Below are 21,859 nucleotides of genomic sequence, written 5' to 3' on the forward strand. Positions count from 1 at the left end.
CTGATATTTCAACAATGCATTTTCTGTAAATTGATCAACTGTTCAGTAGGCCAATATTTCCTTTATTGACCTGTTGCACAACTACACAGCAGCAACTGTGGAGCTGACAGGAAAAAAAAAAAAAAAAAAAAATCCAATTCCCAGTTCCATGTTATGATCATCACCGACTCGACTCTCTTTTAATTTACCCACAACATCACTGTCAACAACTCCCACTTTGCCTCAGCAAATGCAGCTGAAGGTCATATGTGTTTGTCTAGTGGAGCTGCCTCGGTGAAGAGGAGTGGGCCTGCATCACTCAGGCCGTGAATGGGCCTTTTCACTAGTGAAATCAACTGGAAGCTGCAAAGACACAGACCCAGCTGGGGGAGGGAGAGAGAGGGGGAGGAAGCAACTTTGTTTATTGCTCCCACCCTTCCCCCCAGGTCCACTCCGCTGCACTCCTTTGATTAGTCGAGCTGCGCCAAGCTGGACAGAGAGACCGGAGAGTGAGACCGGAAACACGGCTTGTCAACCTTCAAAATAAAGACATAAAACTGCCATTTCCGATTCTCTGCGTGGTATAAATTTAGGACTTAAATAATTACAGAAAAAAACTCAACCACAAAACTCCGAAACAAACACCAAAAATGTACCAGAAAACCTAGAAGGAGTGTATGGATGTAGGTCAACTGAGTAAATGCTGTAAGTAGTCTCCAACTTTATATTTACACAGTAAATTGTCTTGTTCAAGGCCAAATTGTAGCTCAAATAGTTGCATGCTAATTTAGCAAAGCAACCAAATTCATCAGGATTATTAGGATTCAACAATCCTGTGAATCTTAGATCATCCTATAATCTTAAGGAATGAGCAGTAATAATATTACTAGCTCCCAATAAATAAATTAATTAATAAACAGCACAGGAATCATCCATTTAATAAAGATTTATGCCGAGATGACCAGGTATGACCGCTAGAGGGAGTACTACAACCATGATGTCATGTTTAAGAGTTTTATTTTGAAATTAAAAAAAAAATACTACCGGAAATGCTTCTCTCATTCGGGTTAACTTAACATTTATTATCATCCGTGTGTGTGTCATGACTTCAGCTCTGATTTGCGATTTAAAATTGCACAATGCGGCGTTACATTCGTGCACTGGCGCTGTGCACGGTGTTTGCCGTGTTTTCGGGCCTTTATGTTTACAATAAGCTCTTTTACTCGGACGTGTCGGCCGGAGGAGCCGGTGCAAGGAGGGTTTTCGTCCCCGGAGTCAGACGAGGGGCCGTGGGCAAAACTGGGCCCCAAACTACACACTGGTATAATAGGTAGGACTGCTGCTTCAGGTGTTTATTGTTTTCAAAAGGTTCAACTGAAAAAAGTGCATTACAGGCCATAAGTGTGTGTGCACATGCAGTTATCTAGTTGGCTAGTGTAACATAGAGATGTATAGGAATGTCAGACAGGAAGACCCCATGCGGAAAAAAACAAAACAAAAAAAACCCCACACATTTCACAATGTTTGGAGATCAGTTCATTTGTATTAAATATGTGCTTTGTCATAAGGACATGTATTTCCGGTGTCAGAAATATATTCTGAATTCAAATGTACCTTGACATTTTTGTAAAATCTCTGCACAGTAGCAGTGAGTTACACCTGAAAGGTGTGATAGTTGAGTACGTTTACTTTTTTTGTCATGTGCAAATCATGTCACCCTCTGACACTGTGCAAAATTAGAGGCAAAAAAAAAACTCACAACCACATTAATTAGATTGAGATGGTTTGAGCTGAGATGCATTGTGTCTATGGTGCATACATTATCCATACTTTAAAAGGCCATTCATTTGCTTGGGTAGCTTCAGAGAAGTCACCTATATCTTGATTTAATTTTAAATGCACGGTGTGTGTGTGTGTGTGTGTGTGTGTGTGTGTGTGTGTGTGTGTGTGTGTGTATGTTTTCACAGTTGATTGTCTGTTTTTCTGTCAGACCTTTTAAGTGTGACCCAGGGTTTGCAGTTGGGGCTTGATGGGAGGAGCAGGGAGCACATAAACTTCAAAGGAGGGTGGCAGCTCCTTTTTCTAATGCCTAAAAAATCACAAAAAATCACTGTCCAAGTTAATGCCAAGACCAGGTTCAGTCGAGTTTGACTCAGGTCCATAGGAGGTGGCAACCAAGACAAACAGCAAACAAGCAATACACTAAGGCTGAGCAGTATGTCTTTATTTTATCAATATTATGATACCAAGCTAGATCTTGTCTGGGATTTTGAATATCATAGTGTTGTGATATCAAATAAGTGTTGTCTTTGTCCTTGAGTAACAGCCACCCTTACAAAACAAAAACAAAAGGAGGTCAGAGTTGAGTCAGCGTCCAGTATTGTCCAAAATCAAGGCCACTTTCAGCCAAATTAGGCACAACAGACAAGCCTAAGACAGTAGAGGATTCATATTTAGATGGGACTCGGAACAGTCTTGCAGTCATCCATTAGAGATGTTCATAACTAGAGTTCATAACTTCTCTCCAGTAGCATCATAATAATGCCCTTGAATGGATGTGTTACGGTTTAACATTTGTGCGTTATCTGTCATGTTTATTATAAAGTAAGTTACTGTGGTTCACTCACAGAAGGGATGGTATATAAAAAAAAAAGATGCCACTAAATTTACTGTAGGACCTGTATTTGCAGTTACTATCACACACTGTCACCTCATCACAGTAGTTGAGAGTAATGACATAATTTAAGTCATAATTGAACTTTTTAACTCCTATGAATTCTTGGAAGTCATATTGATGTATCGAGAAACTAAAGCATATAGGCACACCGTACAAGGAAACCAATTTTCAGCTTCATTGATGGCATGATCCTGATGAAAGAGCATCCTCTGGTGGCTTGAAATGGGTCGTGGACATTGTGTGTGCCATTGTTTATTATAACATCTCTCCATCACTCTCTCTCTTGCTCTCACTCTCTCTCTCAGGTACATCATGCGTCAGCGGGCCCAGGTGGAGAGCGGCGGCAGCCAGCGCAGGCCTGAGCCTCCCATGCATTTGGCGGTGGTGGCCTGTGGCCCGAGGCTGGAGGAGACTCTCACCATGATCAAGTCTGCTGTCCTCCTCAGCATCAGACACCTCTGCCTGCACATCTTCGCTGAAGATCAGCTACACGCCAGCTTCATGGAAGCTGTGAGTAGGGCTGTTGGGGTGTCAGCAGTGTAGTCGTGGTCAGTGTAAGGCCAGAACCTGCAAGAAAATAGGAGTAGCACACAGAAAAGTGGTGATCATGGTTCCTAAAAAGGCCAAAAGCAACCACATAAGTGATGGGGAGGGAAACCACTCCAGTGTGCAGAGCACTTTCTTATTACAGCCTTAAAATATGCATCTTTCACATTGTTGTAGGCTTATGCAAATAACACAATGCAGGCCACTTACATAGCAATGCATTTCAAGTTGTACTCTTCTTTAAGCAGCAAAACAGAAATTAGGAGTTTCATTCTCTGCAACACGACTGAGCTCTCAGGACTGACAGCTCAATACATTTTAATTACGAATCCTATATATATATATATATATCTATATATATAGATAGATAGATAGATAGATAGATATATCTATAGATAGATATATATAGATATATATATATCTATATATAGATATATATATGTATATAGATATCTATATAGATATATATATATAGATATAGATATATATATCTATATAGATATCTATATAGATAGATAGATAGATAGATATACAGTACAGGCCAAGAGTTTGGACACACCTTCTCATTCAATGCGTTTTCTTTATTTTCATGACTATTTACATTGTAGATTCTAACTGAAGGAATCAAAACTATGAATGAACACATGTGGAGTTATGTACTTAACAAAAAAAGGTGAAATAACTGAAAACATGTTTTATATTCTAGTTTCTTCAAAATAGCCACTCTTTGCTCTGATTACTGCTTTGCACACTCTTGGCATTCTCTCGATGAGCTTCAAGAGGTAGTCATCTGAAATGGTTTTCCAACAGTCTTGAAGGAGTTCCCAGAGGTGTTTAGCACTTGTTGGCCCCTTTGCCTTCACTCTGCGGTCCAGCTCACCCCAAACCATCTCGATTGGGTTCAGGTCCGGTGACTGTGGAGGCCAGGTCATCTGCCGCAGCACTCCATCACTCTCCTTCTTGGTCAAATAGCCCTTACACAGCCTGGAGGTGTGTTTGGAGTCATTGTCCTGTTGAAAAATAAATGATCATCCAACTAAACGCAAACCGGATGGGATGGCATGTCGCTGCAGGATGCTGTGGTAGCCATGCTGGTTCAGTGTGCCTTCAATTTTGAATAAATCCCCAACAGTGTCACCAGCAAAACACCCCCACACCATCACACCTCCTCCTCCATGCTTCACAGTGGGAACCAGGCATGTGGAATCCATCCGTTCACCTTTTCTGCGTCTCACAAAGACACGGCGGTTGGAACCAAAGATCTCAAATTTGGACTCATCAGACCAAAGCACAGATTTCCACTGGTCTAATGTCCATTCCTTGTGTTTCTTGGCCCAAACAAATCTCTTCTGCTTGTTGCCTCTCCTTAGCAGTGGTTTCCTAGCAGCTATTTGACCATGAAGGCCTGATTGGCGCAGTCTCCTCTTAACAGTTGTTCTAGAGATGGGTCTGCTGCTAGAACTCTGTGTGGCATTTATCTGGTCTCTGATCTGAGCTGCTGTTAACTTGCGATTTCTGAGGCAGGTGACTCGGATGAACTTGTCCTCAGAAGCAGAGGTGACTCTTGGTCTTCCTTTCCTGGGTCGGTCCTCATGTGTGCCAGTTTCGTTGTAGCGCTTGATGGTTTTTGCGACTCCACTTGGGGACACATTTAAAGTTTTTGCAATTTTCCGGACTGACTGACCTTCATTTCTTAAAGTAATGATGGCTACTCGTTTTTCTTTAGTTAGCTGATTGGTTCTTGCTATAATATGAATTTTAACAGTTGTCCAATAGGGCTGTCGGCTGTGTAGTAACCTGACTTCTGCACAACACAACTGATGGTCCCAACCCCATTGATAAAGCAAGAAATTCCACTAATTAACCCTGATAAGGCACACCTGTGAAGTGAAAACCATTTCAGGTGACTACCTCTTGAAGCTCATCGAGAGAATGCCAAGAGTGTGCAAAGCAGTAATCAGAGCAAAGGGTGGCTATTTTGAAGAAACTAGAATATAAAACATGTTTTCAGTTATTTCAACTTTTTTTGTTAGGGTTAGGGTTAGTAAGTACATAACTCCACATGTGTTCATTCATAGTTTTGATTCCTTCAGTTAGAATCTACAGTGTAAATAGTCATGAAAATAAAGAAAACGCATTGAATGAGAAGGTGTGTCCAAACTTTTGGCCTGTACTGTATATATGCATAAGTTTTAAAATACGATGGTGATACATATTCAGACATGTCGGCATTGTTTAAATATTAAGGTCTTGAAAAATATGTAATTTTCAGATGGAAATGTGTAGTAACCCTGTTTTTGTGTGTGTGTGTGTGTGTTTCATCCCTACCCCATACTGTTTATTTTTCTACTAATAAATAATGAATGTGTCTGTATCTTTTGTCCAGTTGGAGTCGTGGCCTGGCTTTATTCGCTCCAGGTTCAACTACACAGTCTACTCCATCAGCTTCCCCAGTGAGAACGCAGCCGAGTGGAAGAAACTCTTCAAACCGTGCGCTTCTCAGCGGCTTTTCCTACCTGTGAGTTTGTGATGCAGAGACATCTCTTTACATCATGAGGACCACAATGAAGTTATTTGTGACCTCACCATGACGTCCTCACTGATGTACATTACACCTCAAGTCACAAAACACAGACAAAAGTTCTCAAATACAGGAAGGAAATCAAGGTCTGGTAAACACTGAGTTTTGAAATGGAGAATGAGTAAAATGTCTGTTATGATGTTTGGTGAAGAAGAGCTCGAAAATGCCACAAGTTTCATTGTCAATGATTCTAACATTGAGAATTCAGAGTCACTATGTACAATATAATATCTCTAATAATTGAAAAATAGCAGTTTGATAATAAAATTGTGTTTTGCCATTATTATATGTCCGAAAGCGCTAGTTTGTGTGTTGAAATGTAATGTTCAAAATCATTCAGTTTCGTCTTTAAACCTTACATTTTATTACTCTGAGTAAAATTTGACTTGCAAGGCCAATTCAGAAAATGTTTTACCAAACACTGTATACATCTTACCTCTCTTCTTCTCCAGCTGATCCTAAAGAAAGTGGACTCTGTAGTTTACGTCGACTCAGACATCCTCTTCCTACAGCCCGTGGACCGGCTGTGGGCGCTCCTCTCTCAGTTTAACTCCTCCCAGCTGGCAGCCGTGGCCCCGGAGCACGAGGAACCTCGCATCGCCTGGTACAACCGCTTCGCCCGCCACCCCTTTTATGGAAGAACAGGCATCAACTCAGGTGTCATGTTGATGAACATGACCAGGATAAGGAACACATACTTTAAGGTATGGGTGAAAGCTAACGTGCCATTTTCCAGGACAGATTTGTTCAACTCTTGTTTGGTTTACTGTGAAACTGTGCCTACCCATGTTGGCCACAAGAGGTCCCCCTTCTGCTACATTTGTGTTGCACTATCCAAGGTCCTGTCAATGCTTCCCAGCACAGAGGCAGGAGTTGTGGCTGGTTAAATATCATTAGATATTGCCTCTCAAAATGTGCAAAAAAAAAACAAATCTCCATCTTAAAAAGTAATTTAGTCCCACATTCAGCGTTAAAATCTTGTTTCCCATAAAGCAAAAATGAGATAATCCCACTTGTTTCCAACGCTTAACAATTAGTTTCAAGAATTTTCTTGAATCAAGTGTCATTTTCTTGATACTAGCAGGCTGATCTGCTTTATTCTGCCTTGTTTCAACAGATTTTTTTTCACTTGAATATGAGGCTCAATGACTCGGCAAGTGGTGATTTTTTGCAGTGCATTTGAACATCTGTGAACACTACAGTAAACATAATTTCATCTTTGTCACTGTGTGTGTGTGTGTGTGTGTGTGTGTGGACAGAATGACATGACGACGGTGGGGCTGCGTTGGGAGGAGCTGCTGATGCCTCTACTGCAGAAATACAAACTCAACATAACCTGGGGAGACCAAGACCTTCTCAATATCATCTTCCACCACAACCCTGGTATGAAATACACGTGCACATACTCATGGACATATTCAAAAATATCTGCATTCGCCTGTACAAACACAGCAACACAAACAAGTCCATGCACACACACTCAGAGGCAATGGTTAAAAATACATTTGTAATGAAATGTTAATGTGATTTGTTGTTTGGTGGTTGTGTATGTGCCTCCCCATTTTTAGAGTGTCTGCTGGAGTTCCCGTGCAAGTGGAACTACCGTCCTGACCACTGTATCTACGGCAGTAACTGTGCCTCAGCTGAGGAAAGCGGCATCTACATACTCCATGGAAACAGAGGGGTTTACCACGACCACAAACAGCCTGCCTTCAGAGCTGTTTACGAGGCCATAAGAAAGGTGCGAGTATCTGGGTGTGGGATGCCTCTGCAGTTTACTCTGTGTTTCAGTCAGGTGAATTCAGTTCAGTCTACCGTTTCTCAAAAGTATGGATCCGGACACAATAAGGAATCAAGGCCACTTTCTCTTCTGCTCCCATGTGTGTTAAGGGCTGAGCAGACATTACACAACGCTGGTAGTGTGCCATTCATTTTCTCTGACAAGGTGGAGCTGAATGGATTTTTGCTGGCTCTGCCCAGGTGGAATGAAGCTCGTTCCTGTGAAACTGCTGGCTCGTGCATTAAAGGTGAACATGCAGCCTCAGCACGGTTCGCCAGAGTTTAAGTCAGTTTAACTTGTGTAAGATTTCACTTTTGGTGCTGCGGAGGAACCTGCCTCCCTAAACACAGTGATTGAAGTGGTTTGCAAATACTGGTGGCCTGCTCGGTTGGTGTTTGTTCAGGGCCAGAAGGTTAGATAATTGGGCTTTTGAACTCAAGATCAGTGGTTCATATTCCTGTAGAGGCTTTGATTGTATGGACAAAAGAAGGGAAGACATTCTTGACATGCTTTTACCACACTACCTATCACTGTTGCTCTTTTCACCGACACATACTGAATGCTTCAAGTTCAGGAATGTTTTCTGGGTTGTGCAGAGGTATTCTGGGAAATGTGGGAAAATCACATGAGCCCCTTTTCCACCAAAAAGAACCTGGTGCTAGTTCGGTACTGGTGCTAGAGCCAGTGCTTAACTGGTTCCAACAAAGAACCGGTTTGCTTTTCCATCAATCAAGAGCCAAGCGGAGCCAAGTCAGACCCACGTCATTTGTCAGCGTAAAACGTGATCATGTGGGTGTGAGTGTGCGAGACACTTGCTTGGAATCACAATAACAAATATGGACAACAAATGGACGACCCATCGTAGCGATGCAAATACCGCTCGTGTCTTTACAAGCCTACGGTGCGATCCAGAGGCGAAAAGTGCAATTATTGCTGGCTACCCGTCATATTCGTGGTCGGAATGAACGCAGACTACGTTTAGCTATACGTTTATAGCGTTCGCTGTTCCCGTTTGGGTCTGTAACCCCGCCCACTAATGACGTGGTGGGTCGCGTCATCGGTTCTTTCTCTGGCCCCTGTTTAGCCCCTGCTCGAAGTTTGCCTGGAACCGATTTGGAACCAGTTTGGCCGGTGCTTGGGCGGTGGAAAAACAAAGAACCGGTGCTAAGTCAGGCACTGGTTCCCAACCAGCCCTGGAACCTCTTTGGTGGAAAAGGGATATTAGTGAAGTAAAAGTAGGCGAGGCGGGTTGAGGGCAAGCAGGTAGCCTGCACATAAGACTATCTAAAAGTGATTTTTTTCTCTACCCACTTTAACTACCAGCTGTGACCAACAGAAGAAGACTATGATTGCTGAAAGGCCTTAAGCGGAGCGATTTCCATGTCCATGGTGCATATCAAGCGCTATAATGACATCCTGTTTGACTTTCAGTATGCCATAATGTCTGCAATGCCTGAATGTAACGCTGAGCCTTCTGAAAGTACAAAACGTCTTTGACATGAACGGCCCTTTTCAAAACCCCAATGACGTACTTTTCTGTATCATCCAAGGAAGGAGTCTACATTAGTGGTCTCCCTAAATACCACAAGGGTTAGTCACATGCTATGTATTGATAAATACAAATCTCCATCATTTGTAGAAGGTCAGAGGGAATCGTAATTTCCCTCACGAGGATGTTTATGGGTTGTTTACCAGCAGTCTAATGATATCGACGATAGGAGTGGCATTTACTTAATGAAGCCATCAACATCCAGCATCTCATCGCTTTCCTATTAACGAAGCATTGAACATAGATCAGGGCGAAGGCTGATCAATACCTTATCCTTTGCCCACGGTTAAGACTGTGTGTTTATAGGACAGGATCAATTACAACAGTAGACAGAGAAACACATGATATGCCTGCAAGTGAACTCAAATGCTCACACACCACACCGCAACATAGCATGCATGAAAACACACAAACGTACAGACATACACACTAGACTGTTTGTTCCTGCAAGTTCAATAGCCTATTTGGTATTGGTTCTTTTAAAGTGTGTGATTACATCTGGCTTGCCGGGAGGATGGAGAAGCACGCATTGATCCTCTGTGTGTTTAATCACAGCGGACAAAGCATTTCATCAGTCTCCGCCTGTTCCTCTGCAACAGAATCTGAGGCCCTCGGTGTAGCATTGTGGACACAAATTACTAAAAGGACGCAAATACACACATCTTGTCGACTCAGTAAGATCAGCATCCCTTCTCTCTGTCAATATTCATAGTAACTATCTTAGTTGCTGATGTGTCTCCAAGTCGGTGTCACCAAGCCCAAATCACGAAGATTCGTCGTAGGCTACTATTTTCATAATTCTCTATTGAATGCCTGAAGAAGAAATCTGTCTCTGGCCTTCCTTCACTGTACATGTCAGAGGGCCGGCAGCACGCATGAAGCTGGTAGGGAGCTGAATGAAGTCATGGAGGCTTTAATCCAGGCTTTCAACTTTAATGATCGCCTTTTCCATGCATGGCCTCTTGGCAATTAAAGCTCCAAAATACACCTTTTTGCCTTGAGGCAGGCAGTCGCCAGTCGCCTTCTTCCCTTTCAGTTGGTCGAGTTTACGCCACAGCACTTGTCACTCATCTTGATGATCTGCCATGTAATACCACTTTAACACCAAGCAGGCGGGTTTACACAGGACTAAATTTACCGCCAGCAATGTTTATGTTGTCAGAGACTCTAAATGTATCTATGTTACAATCTTCCAAACTGAACGAAGCATGTTTTTTTAGATGTTCCACCCAGTGGTTTTGACATTACAACTACACCATGACCACAAGTCAGAGTCTATTCCAAAAGATGGTGATTTAGTTGCAATTTTTCATATTACATAGGTTGAAGTTACACCAAGGTTAGATTGCTAACCCAAAATGTCCTGTATCATTGCACCTACGTGAGCGGGTAACCTGCTTACACCTCTGGCGATATTCCCTATAATTACCCAGGACTGTCGCATGGTTCAGTAAAACTAAATGCCAGTTAATCTATTGACACTGAGCTCAAGCCCTGCATGGTGGTGAGATTATATGGCAGTGTAAAAAAAAAAAAAAAGAAAGAAAAATGAGCATCACAGAGAAACCAGTGTGCAAGCGATGTCATAGGCAGACAATTGCTGATTCTGTATAATATAAGCTATAATATAAACAATGTGTTTATTGGTAATATAATGCCAGAAAGTTGCATATTGCTGCTCTAAAGTTATTGTCACTCGAATGGCTGTTAATGATCTTAATTAGCTGCCTGCTAATGTGGCAGATGGCTGGGCTCTGTGTCCTCATACAAAGAAAATGGGGAAAGAAAACACCACTGTTCCTCCCTGTCTGTCTGCCAGTCTGTGTCTCTCCCCTCAAACAGACCACAGTGGTCTGTCCGTCATAAAGCGTCCCATCCCTCCCTTCGCTGGAAAAGCCGAGCTCAGGAAGCAGCAGTTAAATTTTACTGCTGATGGTACGTTTAGGGTTTTGAGTCTGCACACGAACGGCTCCCCATCAGCCACACAAAATCAATACACAGACTGTAAATGCAACTTTATGACCGGCGGGATGTATTTGTGTGTTTGGACGGGTGTGTGTGTGTGAGAGAACGTGCTCATAAAAACGCCATTCTTTTTGTGACCCAATATCAGGGACTCAACTGCAAGCAAATGAGCTGGCATAAAAAATGTTAATTCCCCTTTGATTTCCTCGGAGCATTGTAAAGACTCCTTTATTATTGGGAAGACATGAAAATTCTTCTGCAATCCCGCATATCACTGGACAGCAAGCCTGTAGCCTAAAACTTCTGCAACGCACGCTGCTTGATGTTATGACCGGCTCAGATTTCCACCTGAGCTCAGCAAGCTTACCGTGTTCAGTTTTTAATTTATCCAGAGGAAGAATTTGCAGAGTCCAAACAATCTTTTTCAGCTTTGTTTTGCTCTACGTAAATAATTTTACACAAATTCACACCGTGCAGCTGCTCAGTACAACAGCATGCAATTCCACTTGAGCAATGGGGAGTTAAGTGTCTTGCTCAAGGGCGTTTTGACAGTAATTTGTGACGTCGACCGGTGATTTTCTGGTCTCAAGCCAACTTCTCCAACCTTTATGCCACCTTAAGGCACCAAACCCCATTTGTCAGCTTTTTGAAGAAACATGAAGAGGTAGGAAGATATTTAATGATACATTTTCATCTGCTACAATGAGATCAGTTTTATCTTTCCAGAAGTTAAAACACCATGGTGAAAAATTTGATAATCATGAGTGTTAAGTTCGATTCCTAGATGTGCTCATCTAGGACTGAGCAGTATATCGATATATCAGTATTGTGATATGAGACTCAGTATCATCAGGGATTGTGGATATTATAATATTGTTCCTCAATTGTTGTCTTTTCTTGGTTTAAAACAAAAATAATGATGATAATGGCTTACATTTATATAGCGCTTTATCTTGACACCCAAAGTGCTTCACAGTGAAGGGGGGGGGGACTCACCTCAGCCACCAGTGTGTAGCACCCATCCGGGTGATGTACGGCAGCCATTTGGCGGCACAACACTCACCACACATCAGCTTGAGGTGGAGAGCGAGGGAACCATTAAGCCAATTACACTGGGGAATGATTTGGTGGCCAGATGGAGAGATCCAGGTTGGGAATTTTGCCAGGACACCGGGGAACCCCCTACTCCTTGCAATAAGTGCCATGGGATGTTTAGTGACCATAGTGAGTCGGGACGGAGGCTGCATTAAAGTAAAAGACATGCTTGTGAACTCATCAGGATGTTGTAGCTATTCTGTTGTTGCTCTGTTGCCTCTACCTGCTCGATCGTGTTGTGTGTAAATATCTCATTAAAGCACCTACAATATCGTCGCTAATTCAATTTAGAGGCATTTAGTTTTCAAGATACTGTATCTGTTTTTTTCATTATTGTCAAGCTCCAGCTGCATTTGACAGTGTCACTATGCTCTGCTGGTCTGAGGTACCATGAAAAGCATTCCACCTTAACGCTTACGGTACGTTTCAAAACAGAATAGGTAACTCTTGACCTCTTTTACAGCCTGGAATCTGTATATTTTAGACTAATTCATGTTTTAATATTTTAGATAAACTTAAGGTCTGGATTTTATCCCCAGATATAATGTTTTCGAATTTAACTCTTCAAATTCTGAGCAAATGTCAACACAAAACGTTGCCTCAAATCTAACACAGTACTTTTTTTTGTTTTGTTTTGTTTTGTTTGTCATTCCAGTACTCATTTGGTGCAGACGCAGCGAATTCTCTGCTGGCTCCTTTAGAAGAAGAGCTTTTGAAGACGACGCATACCTACTGCGGCAAATCCCACACCCTCTTCACAAAGAGACTGGCTCAGAGTCTGTCCAACATCAACAGGAACGCCACACGTGGACGGTGACCACAGTGGATGACCGCAACTGGACGGAGGTGTTGTGAGGTTATGACAGTGGTTCGAGAGGCCGCTCCATAAACCTCACTCTTGTTTGCTTGCTTCCTCTGGATAATGATGTCATCTAAATGCCCAAACTGTAATTGCCATGTAGCGTGGGCCAGCTGGTCTTGCAGCTGAGTATTGAACTAAGTGGAGAAGAAGATTTGGTACAGACCATACAGAAGGCTTTTGCAGGTGTTGGCTGAAGTCTGTCACAGACTGAAATGTATTTATAGCTTACCAGCAACGGGAGGATTGTTTTCTAAACCAACACTCGTCTAAGCTCTTCCATGTGATGGTTTTCTGCCTCCCACACCTTCTGTTACTGACTACAGAAAACTCCTCATGATGCAAGAGATCTGAAAAACTTTGGAAGAGCAGCTCTTGACTTTCCATTTTGGAGAATGTACTGGACCCGATGAAACAGTAAAAATAGACAAACTGTATCAGAACTGGAGAAAGGCTTCCTGCAGAGCCTGTTTGACATGTACGCACTGGACCACTTTGTTAACTAGTGAAAATGAAAATATTCTTTGGATGTTCAGACAACAAATACTGTAAAATGATATGGTATGACTGATTAAATCTGCTGTTCTTCATGAGTTATTTCTACAGTGGCAGGGGCAGAGTAAGTGGCATCTGTCATATCCTATAGAGTATACAATTAACACAGTTGTATAAGTTATACAAAAAATATTTTGATTCAAAAATAAGCTAAACAAGATTAACAGGGTGATTCAAAAGCTGTTCTTGTCCACTAGGTTTAACATATTTTGATGCCACACTCAATGTTAAAAGGCGGTGCCTCCAATATGTTTGTACTTTCTGTGTTTAATTTGTTTTTCTTTGTCAGTAAAAAAATTCCACGTTTCTATAATGTGTTTTTGCACTGAACGTTGCCCAAACAGAAAGAGATACACATGTGCTGTGTCAAGCTAGATGAACAGCCTATAGTCATCCTGAAAAAAATTACTGTAAACATGTGAATAAGTACAGCTTCCCAGCTACAATGTGGTGATTTTTTTTTTATTTTTATTATTATTATTATTATTTTTTTTTGGCACAGTTGAATGTATTTTGAATGCCAGTAGTGGAAATCCAAACGTTATAAATGTATGGTTCATGTTTTTGTGGTTGTAATACACCGATAGCTTTGAGTGTTTATTTTTTTATCATGTAAAGAAATGAAATTGCCTTTTTTTTCTTACATTAAAGGTCATTTTAATTTTTGTAGAATGTGTCCACCAATTTATTCTGTTTAACCACCAGAGGGAAGCATTTTTTCACATGTATAGTGGTCATACCGGGAGAAGCTGAGGCATTTTGTTGGTACTTTTATGAAATGCAATATTTGTTCTAAACAAAGGAAAACTACTCTGTAGGAAGCAAACCTGTCATCATTTTATTTGTTTTAGATTCCTTTAGGCTAAAACTGCGGTTGTTCTGACCGCATTTCATTGTAAGAAGGCTTTTGCCACTGTTGACACACACTTGAGTGTCCCTATTTAGATGGGCCTGAATCAGCCACATGCAAACAACATTTCATCTTTTGATTTTTATATTTTTACCAATACAAGACACCTTTGTTAATTTATTCCATGAGGATCTAACTTGAGGGGAGATTGATGCCATGTTTCCATCGCCTCTGTGGATAGATCAATGACCCAGGCAGTAATCTATGACCAGGCTTCCTGAGGTACTAAACCATTTTTGCCAATGTTCTGAGGTGCTCATAAAGTGTAAGTGATGGACCAATAATGCAACCATATAGGTGCCTGTCAGTGGCACTGTATGGCACTGACTACTGGGAATGGTTTTACGCTTATTCCCATTAGGTGGGGGATACAACCATCCATTTATAGCTCCGGAGGTAGTGTGATCCATTGCGCCAGAAACATCCTTCATTCATCACTATATATCTGTATGAGAGCTTATCAATTACCTTTATTGACCCGTTTGCTTAAATGCAACATGTAACAGGCCAAGTCCCAAGGGAGGGAAAGACAATGGCTTGAATTGAGCACCATGTTGAAAAATTCAATATGAGTCGTCCTCCAAGGTTTCATTTTCCTGAAACTACAAATTTTATATCCCAATAAATAACTCTCATTTTATTTCTTTTGTGCCGTCACGGCTGGGAGTAGAACTATTTCAAATAAATACGTGACCTCCGGCGATCAGAGCGGGTCAGTGCTACAGTGGAAAATGAGGAAACAATGAGGACATCACAGAGTAATTCAGTGTGTGTACATTTGTGATAGAGGGATGGACAAAGACTGAAATGGGAAGAGGGAAACCACAGAAAGAGACAGATTAAAAGAAATATTTTGTCATCACCCTCTATGCATGGCATTGTTTGCCTGAAATACATTTCCTATTGTACAAGGTTACAAACTTGTTCAGTGAAACCCTGGGTTTGTTCCAGGGAAGCCGGGCTATTTTTTCTCCTATTTTCACACAAAGAAACGTTGAAAAAGAGAGATGAGTGGAAAGGTGGGTGGGTGGGTGGGGTGGAGGAGTACGGACAGAAAAAAAGGGCTGCTGGAGAGACCACGAGTGTGTTAGTGATGAAAGAAAACAACAAGGTTGTGATAGCCAATATAGTAATCACTGCACTTTGTTGCATCAGCGCTGTCTCTTGTGGATATTGCTTTCCTGAGAAATAGTTGAAGAAATCTCAGAGTGATACAATCAAAAGACAAAAGACAGATACCTCAAAAGAGCAGACATTTGGATAACATGACCATTTGATGAAGCTCTCATACAGCGTGCTTTACAGTCGGTGATATAATGGTAAAGAAAAAGGAGGGTTAATTGCCAGTGAGCTACACAAGACGACCTTTTCCCATGTCTCCTTTTCTATCAAATGTGTCACGTTTCACACACATACATATTTTCTATTTATATTTTAGGCATCGAGCAGACTTTTGTCTAGTGCAGTTTATAATGAGTGAGTGGCAGGGATTCAATGACATGCTCAAGGGCATTTCTACAGGATACATGGCTGGTTTAACACGCTGTCTGTGGCTAGAATCAAACCCGTGACCTCCCAGTCACAGGACAGCCTGTCTTACCATCCACCCATTTTGTTGCAACATTTCGCTGCCTGTCGGTTAACACTGTTTTTTGCAGCTGCTGTGACAGGATAATTAATTTCAGCATAGATGGGCTGTTGCCTGTGTCAGTTAAAGGCACAGCTCACTCAAAAAGATATTTCCCCACTCACCACTAGTGCAATCTGTCCATTCATTTAGTTTCTGTGTGGTTTGGCAAGGTTTCCAGACGGCTGTAGTCTCCCTTGTCCCCCATGTACCACTGGAGTGGTGTGAATATTTGTTTGTGGAGTTCAAACTGTCAAAACTTTACAGCAACAGCTCTTTCCAGAAACAATGACTTGGATGCATAACATAATCCACAGCCTTAAGGGGTTTAATAGTTTTGTTGGAAACAATTTCCTGCCTAAGAACACCTGCAAAATGTATCTATGCACCCCCCAAATACAAATTAAACTGGATAGATACAGTTTTCCAGTGTTCTTTGGCAGGAAATAGTCCCCAATGAAACTCTTCCAAACTGTCTGGATGAGTGCATTCCACTTTTTTTTTTTTTTTTTTTTTTTTTAATTTGGGTGAAGTTCCTTTAAGATGCACCGGTGTGGCTATGCTTATTAATAGTTGTCATTCAAAGTGTACACTTTGATGTGAGGTAGAAATCTCTCGACTTAATGTATGGAGGGACAAGACAGCATCTACTGTAATTGGGACAAGATAAATATGATGCACACACACATACACTCACACACATGCATACATATAGACACAGCCACAGAGAGCAGGGGTATGATGGAGCCTCACACACATACTACATACACACACGCACACGCACTCGCTCATATTCCACATACAACTTATGCTGTGACTGAGTGTTGTGTGTCACATAGCAGTCCTAGATTGCACAGCGGGGGGTAATTTACATGTTGTAATAGGGGCTACATATCACTGCTGTAGGAGATTAGAGGGAGAGGCACACAGGCCTGAGCGATCCCCCACAAACCCACTGTAATGTTCTGCGCTTCTTATTTACATGTGTACGACTCCAGGGCACGTTTGATGCCCAGTAAGATGGAATATGACTTCTTATCTCACACTGACACTGGATTTGTTACAGTAATCAACTGGATGTATTGGAGAGAGAGAGAGGGAGGGAGAGAGAAAGAGAGAGATGGTATATCAGTAGATTGCTTTATTTAGCTCACGTCATTTTTTGTGTGTGTGTTGGTCAGATTTGTCGCTGACAGCTCCACAGAGCAAAGCTCTCTATGAAATCTCACTGCCTTCATGAGAGCCAGCTTTACCAGTCTGTCGGTCCAAATGCAGCCCACAGGTTTGTTTTTATGTCCTGTCCTTCCTTCTTCCTTGTCATCCTCCTTTCATTTAACCCTCCCATCCTCTGCCTCGCTTCCTTCCTCACCTCCTTGCTTCTTCCCTTCTCCCTTCCTTCCTGAATTCCTGTCTTCTCACATTATTTCTAAAAGAATCCCTGTTTGAAATCCACCTCAGAGTTTGACCCAGTTTCTTATGGCTGATGTGCACTTCACTTTTTTCCGGCACCCATCAGAGGGCACAACCGCTTCCAAAGACAAACCGCGCTTCGAATACAAAAATACCCAATGTGTGCATCAAATGTGCTCATATTTCTCTGGCACTCCAGAAAAGGCGTATGAACATTTTCAAAGGGCAATTGTGTGTTGCGGAAGTTCTCAACTCAAAACGTTTAAAGAACGCCAGCGTGAGTCTGCGCTTTGCAACTCTAGCCTTGGGATATGAACTCCTTGCTTTTGTACTAAACCGCAGGCAGAGACGAGAGCCAAAAAAAAAAAAAAAAAAAAAAAAAAAGGGTCCCATTTTGCCAGGAAAGAAGACTAAAGTATCCAAGGACAATAGGAGGACGTGATTATTGTCTTTTCACATCACATTATGTTGTTAACTTTCTGCTTGCTACTCCCAGCAAAATAAGATGTTCAGTGGATTTTTGAAGTGTTTTTTTCACGAGCTGAATTTGCAAAGCATAAGCTTGCAACCGTTTCAAAAACATGCAACTCCACAATCCCCATTTTAGTCCACAGAGATTTAATTAACAGTGCCTCAACAATGTCTAAACATGTGTTGGTTCTTTACACTGACGTGATCCAAAGTGGCAGGCAGCGGCGAACACAGCATTGTGTGGGCCTATTCTGAATGCAAAGCTAATCAAAATACATTTTCTGCAGAGAAAAGTTGTAATGGGGGACCTACACTCCATTAAACACACACATATACCCAGGGTAGGAACACAAAGACATGCACATTTGCATGCCCACACAGACTCACTCAGTCACACATAGGCAATGTGTGCCCGGACACACCAACACACACATGTACCGTCCGCTCTCATCTCTGTATAGATCCCATATAAAACTCAAAGCAGAGGCAGAGGGCCGTCGTGAAAGAGGAGCTGACATCAGAAATGAGAGTGACCTCGCTGCTTTTATATCCCAATGTTCCCTGACCCCTCTCCTCTTTTCTCTGCCGCCTCCTCATCACACAACAATACATTTCCCATTACCGCTCCCTCCTTCACTCCATCCCTCTGTCACAGCTCGACAATATTTACCCCTGAAGTGATCTGATTCAGGGCAAAAAAAAAAAAAAAAAACCCTCAGTGTATGCTTGTGTGTATTAGTGCATGAACCATATCAGCAAGTGTGAGAATTTGTGCACGAGCATCTTTGTGTAAGCATACAGTCTGTGTGTGTGTGTGTGTGTGTGTGTATGTGTTCATATATGCAAGAGTGCATGTGAGGTATGACGTGTTTAGCGTGAATGTCTTTGAAAGCCCCGCTCACCTCGCTCCCTACCTTTCTATCCCATTCTCCTCGATCCCTTACCTCCGTTCTCTCTCTCTCTCCCATTCCCTCTATCTCTCACTCTCTCCTGTGAGCTTTTCAATTAGGTAATTACAGTGGCAGTGAATAGAGCCTGCCTGGACACTGGCGCCCTATTGTAGAAACACCTGTCCTCCCATAGACAGCAATTACCTGCCAGGCTGGAAGGGGGTTGCAGGCCATTGTCTGTGTGGATATAAGTGTGTGAGGGTGTCTGTATATGCGTGTGCAGATACATGTGTGTGTCTGCATGTTCCCTCCCCGCCTGTATGCATGTGTCTGAGTGTGTGTATGTGTGTGTATGTGCACTGATATTTCCACTAAGGAGTCCTTTGTGTGTGTGTGTTACCAGAGCTGACAGTGCGCAGGGGAGAGAGCATTCAAAAGCGCCGGCTCTGAGCTCGCACACGTGGTCTGGCAAAGAAAAGAGGTGCCGGGAGGAACTGAGTAACCTGGTGGGTATGCTGTAAACAAACTTCCTCTGTAATGTGTTTATACTGCCGTAGACTCCAGGAGGTGGACAAAATAATAGAAATACTTAACAATGTAAGAATATCAAGGAATAGTGCCATGCTGTGGGAGATTGGACTATTCTTCAAAAAAGGGAAATCCTCCAGGTTATTGGAGGGCTGAAGGAGGCGGATGGAGGGTCCTGATGTCGTATACCCTGTGTAAAGTCTGAAAGGATGATCTGAGCTTTTTGTTTCATAGAGATTGGACAAACTCCTGTTTTTGACTTCAGTTGATGCTAAGACTATAAAACTAGCGTACCATAAAGAAGCATAAAAAAGGAGAATAATTTCCCTAGCAAATAAATGTGCTGCTGCCCCTTTTTGCACAAATCCTCTGTGTTTACACGAAAATGCAACTTATCATGAGTAATGGTGCCCTGGTGTGTATAAATCATCTTAATATGGGACGATCATAAGGGTCGGTTTCATATTCCGTCGCTGCTGCGTGACCTTGCGGAACAATTGTGATTGACAGGCCTTTTTTTTTTTTAAAGCCAACACAAACTAATTGGCCTTCAACATAATGTGACTCATCTGTGGAACTTTAAAACTACGAGTTTATTGACTTCTAAGTTGAAGTCATTTTTCACATGGTTGTTATTTTGTCACATACCGCCCCTGTGGGTTCAGATTTCTCTTTAGTTTCATGTTATTTGAACATTAATTAGACATATTTCTGTCGTTTTTGCCATGTCGCTGATGGTCCCGTCCAATGCAATTTACAATACAGTGTAAAATCTATACATTCATACAGTAGATCACTGAAATCGCCAGCAATCAACAGTAACAAACAACACAACAGCACCCTGAAGACATATGTGACAAATATTGTATCTGAGAAAAATCTTTCACTGCATGGTAATGGACTTTTTGATTATTATTTAGTTATTTAATTATAAGCTGGCACAGCTGGGAAATGCTGGTTCCATAATGATTATGTTTAACATGCACAAAACCTGTGTAAAAAAGCTCTGACAGTCCATCATAAATATAAATACTACATAGTACCGTGCATTTTCAGCTATTTGTAAACTCAGGTAGCAGCGGTTTGCATTTAAATCAGAGTGCATTATCCCAGACGTGCTCCTTCTCTTGTTTTGAGTGTGTATTTGTCTAAATTATGCCCTGGTGGATCTTACAGTGGTGGCTTGCTCTGGCACCTCCCTGGTGTGTTAATTTACACCTGGGTCCCTTTTAATGTGAGCTCCTATTGATCAACTTGAACACACATGTAAGGGTCTACAGCTTTGTTAAGACAAAGCAAACATCGGCTACAAACAGAAGGAGTAAGGTGTGTGTGTGTGTGTGTTTGCGTGTGTGCGCTTCACACCAGATAATTCTCGTAGCTCTTAAGGTGGGAAAGTGCATCAATAACACCCTATCACGTCTGTTCCCATGACAATGAGGATCTTCTCCATTAATTAAAGCCCTTTACTTTCTGGTTGTGGCTTGTGATGGACAGGTTAAAGTGTGAACGTCACCATTAAGCGCAGCGCATCCACACACTCATTTACACACACACACACACACACACACACACACACACACACATTTAAACATAAATAGCACTATTCAATAATGTGACGTACTAAATGTAAGACACTGAATGCTCCATTGTCCCTCAATCTGTTTACAGCTCTATTATTTTCTCAAGCTGGGCAAAAGCAGTGAAGCATGAAGATGATTCGTGTTATGCATACATTCAGTCTCCTGCTGTGTGCCTCCTAAACGATGTCAATGACTAAAATGCATATCGACTAATGGCTCGGCGACTTGGCAGAGCTCCAAGTCACATTGCGCAATCATGCGCACTCAGAGAATATATCAGTGATGTTTATCAGGCTTTGTGCTCTTAATGTTCTGGGTGGAGGAAGTGAGCGAGGATATGACGCTGACGTTGGCGATCAATCACTGATAGTCGCATGGGACTAACGAGGTCTCTTAATGATGGGACATGGAGAATAGGATGTAATTGGGAAAACACATGATTATCTAGCTCAAAGACGGATACATACCGTCTGGAGGGACACATGTTGCTTGGGAAAGGGAGAGTTGGAAAGACAAAGTGAGAGAGGAGAAGATAGCAAGGTAGTGAAGTGGATAGAGAGAGATTATTCTGACAGAAAAGTCACAGATGTAATTCCTGCATGTTGCCAATGTGTGACCATCAATAATCATACAGCTTATCTGCCCACCTACCTACCTCACCTATCTGCTTTCTCATTATAAGTCATTCTTGTGTGAATTATAGGTCTGTCCCAAACACCATTTTTGGCCTCCAGAGCTTTGGTAGTGATCTGCAGCTAATCTGGGGAACCACTGGCCCCATCAGGTTTAATTTGTTTGTGCACGGTTCCTCACTCCACTTCACTGTCTGCTTTGCCTGACCACGCTGCTCTCTT

General features: G+C 42.0%; 1 protein-coding gene across 2 annotated transcripts; it reads left to right on the forward strand.

The window, feature by feature from the left end:
- The first annotated feature begins 582 nt into the window (after positions 1-582).
- Positions 583-14,249, forward strand: gxylt1b (glucoside xylosyltransferase 1b). 2 transcript variants are annotated; one of them, XM_030046354.1, is made up of 7 exons: positions 583-684; positions 2,962-3,166; positions 5,589-5,720; positions 6,236-6,487; positions 7,043-7,166; positions 7,352-7,524; positions 12,828-14,249. In XM_030046354.1, the coding sequence occupies exons 1-7, from the start codon at positions 680-682 to the stop codon at positions 12,987-12,989; spliced, it is 1,053 nt and encodes a 350-aa protein (XP_029902214.1). In that variant the 5' UTR covers positions 583-679; the 3' UTR covers positions 12,990-14,249. The 2 variants fall into 2 exon arrangements, with proteins under 2 accessions (XP_029902214.1, XP_029902213.1); XM_030046353.1 differs by lacking the exon at positions 583-684 and adding an exon at positions 1,057-1,309.
- The last annotated feature ends 7,610 nt before the right edge of the window (positions 14,250-21,859 follow it).

This window comes from Myripristis murdjan, chromosome 23 (assembly GCF_902150065.1).
Source record: "Myripristis murdjan chromosome 23, fMyrMur1.1, whole genome shotgun sequence".
Lineage (NCBI taxonomy): Eukaryota > Metazoa > Chordata > Actinopteri > Holocentriformes > Holocentridae > Myripristis > Myripristis murdjan.